Source organism: Chelonoidis abingdonii, chromosome 1 (genome assembly GCF_003597395.2).
Source record: "Chelonoidis abingdonii isolate Lonesome George chromosome 1, CheloAbing_2.0, whole genome shotgun sequence".
In the NCBI taxonomy this organism is placed as follows: Eukaryota; Metazoa; Chordata; order Testudines; family Testudinidae; genus Chelonoidis; species Chelonoidis abingdonii.
The window spans coordinates 389,683-397,807 of record NC_133769.1 but is presented as its reverse complement, the minus strand read 5'-3'; the positions used below and the strand labels follow the sequence as shown (position 1 = coordinate 397,807).

The window sequence follows — 8,125 nt, the reverse complement described above, 5'->3', positions numbered from 1 at the left end:
TGCCTCCCATAACCCCTCCCAAGGCCAGTCCCCTGCCCCTGCCCCCTAGTGGACCCCACCCTCTGTTTTCCCTGTCCCACCCCCATGACCCCGCCCTTCTGTTTAATCCCTGCCCAGTGACCCCACCTTCTGTTATGAACTGCCACTCTGAGGCTGACCCGCTCCTCTTCCAGTGATCCCAACCCCTCTGTTTGTCCTTGCCCACCCCCCCATGAAACCCGCGCCCCTTTGTCATCCACTTGCACCCAGTGACCTGCGCCCCTTTCCCAGCTGACCTTGCCCTCCTGTTTGTCTTTGCCCATCCGATGGACCTGCTTCCTTCCCCATGATCCCACCTCACTGTTTTGTCCTGCCCTGCCCCCAGTGGACCTGACTCTTCCCCGTGATTCCCACCCCTCCTGTTTGTTCCTGCCCCGCTCCCAGTGCCCTTGACTCCTTCCCAGTTGATCCACCTCCTGTTTGTCCTGCCCCTGCTCCCGTGACCTGACTCCTTCCCCGTGATCCCACCCCTCCTGTTTGTCCCTGCCCCACTCCCAGTGACCCTGACTCCTTCCTCCGTGATCCCACTCTCCATGTTTGTCCCTGCCGCCCCCAGTGACCCTTGACTCCTTCCCAGTGATCCCACCCTTTCCTGTTGTCCCTGCCTCACCCCAGTGCTTGATCTTTCCCAGTGATCCCACCCCCTCTGGTTTGTCCCTGCCCCCTTCCCAGTGACCGCCCTGTGCTTTCACGCCTCCCCGTGACCGCCCTGCTCCTCCTGCCCCTGTCCGGGCCCCACCTCACAGTTGGTTGCCCCAACAGCTCCATTGGACACCACTCTCTGCCCATATGCCCTCCCCACCACACTTCCAGCTTCCCCAAACAGCCCCCACACCCTGGCAGCTCCCAGCACTCCCGGACTGGTGGCGCAGGGACTGCCTGGCCTGGAGGGATTCAGGGATGGGGGAATGGGGGGACTGGGTGTGGGGCAGATGGACCAAGCTCAGTGTCATGGCAGCTGCCCGAGCGGCAGGGGCTGGGCCCGGCAATGGTTGCCTGCTTGCCCCGGCCAGGCACGGGCTGTCCTGGGGAGGGTGTTGGCTACACCCCCTGCCAGCCCCAGGGGCCACGGTGCTGAGGACAGACCCAGAGTGCCCCGTCCTCCCCCTCCCCCCCGCCCCACGCTTCCTGCCCAGCCTCCCCGGGACACATCTGAGAGCCCTGGCTGCCTGGGGCTCCCGACAAACCCCCGGGGCCCAGGCTGGGCAGCCAGGCCATGCTCCCGCGGCCATCCCCTGGCCCCCCGGGCACAGCCCACCCCGGGTACAGACCCCACAACCAGTCACCTCCCCAGCCCCCGATGCCTCCGGGTACAGCCCACCCCAGGTACAAACCCCACAACCAGTCACCCCCCCTGCGCCCCCAGGCACAGCCCACCCTGGATACAGACCCCACAACCAGTCACCCCCCCTGCGCCTCCTGTGCCCCCAGGCACAGCCCACCCTGGGTACAGACCCCACAACCAGTCACCCCCCCTGCGCCCCCTGTGCCCCCGGGCACAGCCCACCCTGGGTACAAACCCCACAACCAGTCACCCCCCCTGCGCCCCCGGGCACAGCCCACCCCAAGTACAAACCCCACAGCTAGTCACCCCCCCAACTCCTTGCCCCCCCAGGTACAAACCCCACAACCAGTCACCTCCCCAGCCCCCTGCCCCCCAGGCACAGCCCACCCCGAGTACAAACCCCACAACCAGTCACCCACCCCAGCCCCCTGGGCCCCCAGGCACAGCCCACTCCGGGTACAAACCCCACAACCAGTAACTCCCCCAGCCCCCTGCCCCCCACCAGGCACAGCCCACCCTGGGTACAAACCCCACAGACAGTCACCCCCCACAGCCCCTTGCCCCACCAGTACAAACCCCACAAACAGTCACCCCCCAAACCCCTGCGCCCCAGGCACAGCCCACCCTGAGTACAAACCCCACAACCAGTCACCTCCCCTGCGCCCTCTCTGCCCCTGGGCAAAACCCACCCTGGGTACAAACCCCACAACCTGTCACCTCCCCAGCCCCCTGCCCCCCCGGCACAGTCCACCCCGGGTACAGACCCCACAACCAGTCACCCCCTGTGTTCCCAGGCACAGCCCACCCAGATACAAACCCTACAGCCAGTCACTTCCCCCCTGCCCCCTGTGTCCCCAGGCACAACCAATCCCGAATACAAACCCCACAACCAGTCACCCCCCTGCACACCCTCTGCCCCTGGGCATAGCCCACCCCGAGTACAAACCCTACAACTAGTCACTCCCCACAACCCCTTACCCCCCAGGTACAAACCCCACAACCAGTCACCTCCCCAGCCCCCTGTGCCCCCGGGTACAGCCCACCCTGGGTACAGACCCGACAGCCAGTCACTTCCCCTGTGCCCCCGGACACAGCCCACCCTAAGTACAGATCCCACAACCAGTCACCCCCTTGCACACCCTCTGCCCCTGGGCACAGCCCACCCTGGGTACAAACCCCACAACCAGTCACCTCCCCAGCCCCCTGTGCCTCCGGGCACAGCCCACCCTGGGTACAGACCCCACAGACAGTCATCTCCCCAGCTCCCTTTGTCCCTGGGCACATCGCACCCCAGGCACAAACCCCACAGACAGTCACCCCCCACAGCCCCTTGCTCTCCCCAGGTACAAACCCCACAAACAGTCACCCTCCAGCCCCCTGCCCCCCAGGCACAGCCCACTCTGGGTACAGACACCACAGCCAGTCGCCCCCCGTGTTCCCCGCTCCCTGCCCCCGGCACAGCCCACCCTGGGTCAAATCTCATCCCCACCCCTGCCTGTACGCTGGGTACAGCCCACCCCCACACCTTTATACACGCACAACCAGTCACCCCCATACTGTCCACTGTCTCTCAGCCCCCAGTTACCCCAGTGTCAGCCGCCTGGCAGACACCCTCCCAGCCCATCCCCTTCCAGCGTCTCCCTGACTGGGGGGAGGGGGAGAAGAGCTTCCATCTCCCTGGACAGCCGGGAGGGGGTTGGGATGCTGTGCTGGATGCACGAGGAGTGCAGGGGGAGACGTCTGGGGTAAGATGGCTGGTGGGGCAGGGAGCGGGGGAACACGGGGGCAGATTGGCCTGTGGGGTGGGGCGGGAGACTCTAGGGGTCAATGGGCCTGGGGCAGGGAAGCGGGGAACACAGGGGGTAGATTAGGCCTGTGGGGTGGGAATGGGAACTGGGGTAGATTGGCCTGTGGGTTTGGGGTGGGGACACTGGGGATTAGATGGGGCCTGTTGGGGCAGGAGCGGGAACATGGGGTAAATGCGCCATTGGGGTGGGAGTGGGGACGGGACCTGGGTAGGTGGGCCTGCTGGGCTGGCAGGGTGGGGACGGGACACGGGGGCCTAGATGGGCCTGTGGGGAGGGGGTGGGGCACCTGGGGTAGATGGGTCTGTGGGGAGGGGTGGGGACGGGACACTGGGGTAGATGGACCTGTGGGACAGGACTCCAGGCCGGATGGGCCCATGGGTCTAACTCAAAGCGCCTGGCCTGGCGGCTGCCCCAGGGAGTGCTCTGGGCCTAAGGGCCTCGCCAGCCATGGGGCAGGGAGCAGAGCCAGTACAGGTGCTGGGGAGATTTCTGGAATTTCAGCCTGGGGCTGCCTGTGCCACCAGGCCCCATAGAGCAGCCCCTGAGGGCTCCCTGCAGGCCCACAGCCACATGGAGATGGGGCACAGCCAGGGGCCACAAGAGCAGGATCGGGCCACATGGGGATCAGCTCCCGGCTCAAGACTGACAGCAAACTTCTACCAGTGCCCCTCACTCCCGACCCGCAGCCCCCTGCTAGCCCAGGCCCAGGCTCCCCCACCAGCTCTGCCGGTGCCCCTCACTCCTGACCTACAGCCCCCTGCTAGCCCAGCCCTGCACTGGGAACACAGCAGACCCAGCAGGCTGGATTTCTGTGTGGCGTGGAGGTGGACAGAGACTGGGGGCTCAGCCCTGCCAAAGGGCTGCCCCAGCCCCCTTGCCTTGCAATAGGACAGGCCCTCCCCAGCAGAGCCACTGAAAACCTGGCCCGTGCCTGGAGAGCCAAGGGGATCTGGGGCACGAGCCTGTTGCTAGAGACCCAGCAGAGCCAGCCCCAGGGCACATGTTGTCCTGGGCAGTGGAGTTAGCCTGGGAGGGGAGAAGAGCCCCCCAGAAGCCCCCACCTCAACCCTAGCCAGAGGCAGATCCGGGCTCAGAAGGCACCAGCCGAGCAGCAGGATAGGGAACGAGGGAGCCAGGCCCCCGCTTCAATTGGGCTCTCCGCCTCCCCTGCCCCACGGGGGCTGCGTGAGAAGCTGGGGTTAGCCCCTGCCCCCCGCTGGCTGTGAACCCCCCACCTCTCCTCTGGTCCCACAGCCCCTTTGCCGTGTCCCACTGCCCCATCCTCCCCCTCACGGCTGCTCCCTGCCCCAGCCCCAGCTGCTCTTGGCCCCACCCTGCGGGCAGCCTCCAGGCCCAGGCCCCATCCTGGCTGCTCTCACTAGCTCCCATCCCAGCTGCCCAGAGCTCGCAACATCTGCCCTGGCCCAGCAACGCCCGTGCCCAGGAGCTCACCTCCCACTCGGCGGGGGGACGGGGGAGGGAACCCATTTTGGATGCCAAAGGGTTAACTCTGGAAGGAGAGCAATCCATGGGTCAGGCCGCCTCTGGAGCCAGGCCCCAGCTGGGACCTGAGCGGGGGCCCGGGCCAGGCTGCAGCCACCCCCTCTGACTTTCCAGCGCGAGAGGAAAGCCAGGCGGGGCGGCGTGGGTCCGGCCTGGGCGAGGGGCCAAAGCTCTGTCCTGGCTCAGGCAGGGATGAAATCACAAATGGACAGTCAGTGGGAGGGAGTCGGGGGGAGGCTCCATGGCGCTTCGCAAATGGCCACTCCGATCCTCAGTGGCCTGCTGCCCCCACAAGTGGCTCTGGGCCCAGGGGAATCGCTCGCCCTGTGCCGGAATGCAGCTGCCTCTGGGGTGGGACGCGGCAGCTGTTTAACCACCACAGGGCAACACCACATGTTTGAGGGCTGAGTCCCCTACAGAACCAGCGCTGGGCAGACAACAAGGGCCAGAGCTGGGGCTGGATCCGCCCCATGCTTTGAGAGGTCCCCTCTCTGCTTGGGAGGCCGGGGCTAGCCCCACGCGCAGCTCGGAACAGCCCCGTGGGTCAGATCTGTGAGTCCTGCCCTTCCCCTCGCTCTGTAAGCCAGACAGGGATGCTCAGAGACGCCAGGGAACAAGTGCGGGGGTGGGTGGAGGGGGAGAGAAACAGGCTGCTCCAAACACTCACTCCCTCCCCTCCTATGAAGGCTGAACAAATCAATGCCCCAGATCGCCCAGAAAGCTCCCTTTGCTGCCCCCTCTTTGCCCCCATGTCCCCTGCCCAACAGCACCACCTCCCAATGGATGGGGCAGGCACAGGTCTGCCCCCACCCCCCGGGCCTGTATCCCAGCTGGGTGCCGCCTGTCCTCCTCACAGGAGCCGTGGCCCCTCGCCAGGCCGGGTGGGGTAGCCGGGGGGACAGGAGCCCCCTGCACAGAGATGGGGGGCTGCTTCTGATCTCGCCCCGGGCAGCTTTCCCCCAGGGGCCCAGTGAGTTTCAGCCAAGTCCCTCCTGGTTCCCAGCGGGGGCCGTGAGAGCCGGGGCCCTCGGAATCGCTGCCCGTGTGGCTCCAGCCGTCCCCCAGCGCCGGCTAATCCCCTTCGTTCCCTGGGCCAGTTCCCACACAGCAACGGGCAGCAAGCGCCAGGGACCCCACACTGGCCTCCTGCTGCCTGCACCTGCCTCGCTGCCCTGCCTGCTGGGGCAAACTCGGGGGCAGGGCCAGGTGGGTATGGGGAGGGGGCCCCAAAAGTTTCACTGTCCCACCAAAACACACACAAGCAAAATCAGCACAGGAGAATCAGCCGCCTGGGGGAGTACTGACCTCTCCAAGCCAGGGCACTTGGCTGGCCTGGGAGTGAACTACATAACAGGGAGAGGCAGCAGCTGTGTGAGTGTGTGTGTGAGAGTGAGAGACCTGGGGGGTGTACGTGCGATATCGGCGTGGGGGGCGAGAGCTGGGGGTCAGGGCACAGTGTGAGCAGTGTGTGTCTAGGGGAGAGAAAGCGAGTGTGTAAGGGGGCCATCGGCTTCAGTATGTCTGTGTCCAATCAGATCGGTGCCATGTGAAGGGATGGGGGGAAGATTGGTATGTGTCAGGGCCACAGAGATCGGTGGGTGTGTCAGTGACAGAGCACAGCGTGTGAGAGAGATCTGTGTGTGTGTGTAAGGGGAACAAGGGCATTCGTGACACACAGAGATCAGTGTGTGTGTGTTAGTGACATGCAGAGACCAGAGGGTGTGGGGTATGAATGTATCAGTGTCACACACAGATCAGTATGAGTGAGTGTGTCAGGGGCACATAGATCACTGTGCGTGAGCAGGTGTGCCAGGGGCACACACATCAGTGGATGTGAGGGATAAGAAATTAGTGAGTGTGAGTAGGTGTGTCAGTGTCACATACATGTCAGTGTAAGTCAGTGGTTCTCACACTTGTGTACTGGTGACCCCTTTCACACAGCAAGCCTCTGAGAGCGACCCCCCCGCCATAAATTAAAAACACTTGTTTCTATATTTTACACTATTCTAGATGCTGGAGGCAAAGCAGGGTTTGGGGTGGAGGCTGACAGCTTGCAACACCCCACATAATAACCTTACGACCCCCTCAGGGGTCCTGACCCCCAGTTTGAGAGCCCTGGTGTGAGTGAATGTGTCAAGGGCACACAGATCACTGTGCGTGAGCAGGTGTGTCAGTGTCACATGCAGATCAGTGGGTGTGAGGGTGTGTGTTAGAGACAGAACAGTGTGTGAGAAATCAGTGTGTGGGTGAGTGGGCTGAGTGTGTCTAACACAGATCAGAGCACGTGGGGGAGGGGTCAGTGGCACATGCAGATCAGTGTGTGCGAGGGGTGTGTCAGCGGCTCATGCTGTGAATGTGTCAGTGGCACACACAGATTAGTGGGTGTGTCAGAGGCACACTTGGCACAGTGGGCATGTCAGGGACACCCTCTGTGCTGTGGGTGTGAGCAGGCGTGTCAGGGGCACACTCCATGCTGTGAGTATGAGCAGGTGTGTCAGGGGGCACACTCCATGCTGTGAGCACGAGTGGGCGTCAGGGGGCACACTCCATGCAGTGGGTGTGAGCAGGCATGTCAGGGTGAGCGGGTGTATCAGGGGCACCCTCGGCACAGTGGGTACGAGTGGGTGTGTCAGGGGTGCACTGGGCACAGTGGGCACGAGTGGGTGTGTCAGGGGCGCACTGGGCACAGTGGGGGTGAGCGGGCGTGTCAGGGGCGCCCTCGGCACAGTGGGGGTGAGCGGGCGTGCCAGGGGCACACGCGGCACAGTGGGGGTGAGCGGGCGTGCCAGGGGCACACGCGGCACAGTGGGCACGAGTGGGCGTGCCAGGCGCGCACTCCCCGCCCCCCAGCCCCCGCTCACCGATGGACACCAGCTTGATGTGCTCCCGCTCCAGGAACTCCAGCGCCACCGACACGTTCTCCAGCTTCATCTGGCGGAAGTTGGGGCGCGCGTGGTACTTGCGGTACATGCGCTTCTGGCTCAGCACCTCCAGCAGCGCGATGAGCCGCAGCCCGTCGCCCAGGTCGCGCTGCAGGTCGCCCAGGCGCTTGTGCACGCACTTCAGGTGCTCGTTGCACCAGCGGGTGAACGTGTTTTGCTGGATCTTCTTCCAGGGCGCGTCCTCCGCCAGGTCCTTCTCCGTGGCCGGCATCTCCTCCGCCTCCTCGCCGGCCGCCGGCGCCTCGGGGCAGCTGTGGCTGTTCATCTCCGCCGCCTTGGGGGTGGGCTGGGAACTGCGCCCTGCTCCACGCGTGGGCTCGCCCCGTGCGCTGCGATCGCGGGTGGGGCTGTGCCGGCGGCTCCCGGGTGCGCCCCAGTGAAGCGGCGGCCCCGCGCCGGGGGGTTTTAAGGGGCCGCCTCCCGCCCCCCCGTGCCCCGCGTCAGGACGCAGGACTCCCAGGAATGCCGGGCTCTGACCATATACAAGTAAGAGCCGAGCAGGAACTTTCTCTTCCTCCCCGCGGAGATAACGCCCGGCCCGGCGATTG

The 8,125-nt window shown here is 65.0% G+C and overlaps 1 protein-coding gene across 1 annotated transcript in view; it reads right to left on the bottom strand.

Moving 5' to 3' along the window:
• FLNC (filamin C) overlaps positions 1–7,876 on the bottom strand; it is a 71,341-nt gene extending 63,465 nt beyond the window's left edge. Inside the window, 1 exon segment of the mRNA XM_075071596.1 lies at positions 7,497–7,876. Within this exon segment, the coding sequence (XP_074927697.1) occupies positions 7,497–7,842 (346 nt within the window). The 5' untranslated portion in view covers positions 7,843–7,876.
• Positions 7,877–8,125: the final 249 nt, after the last annotated feature.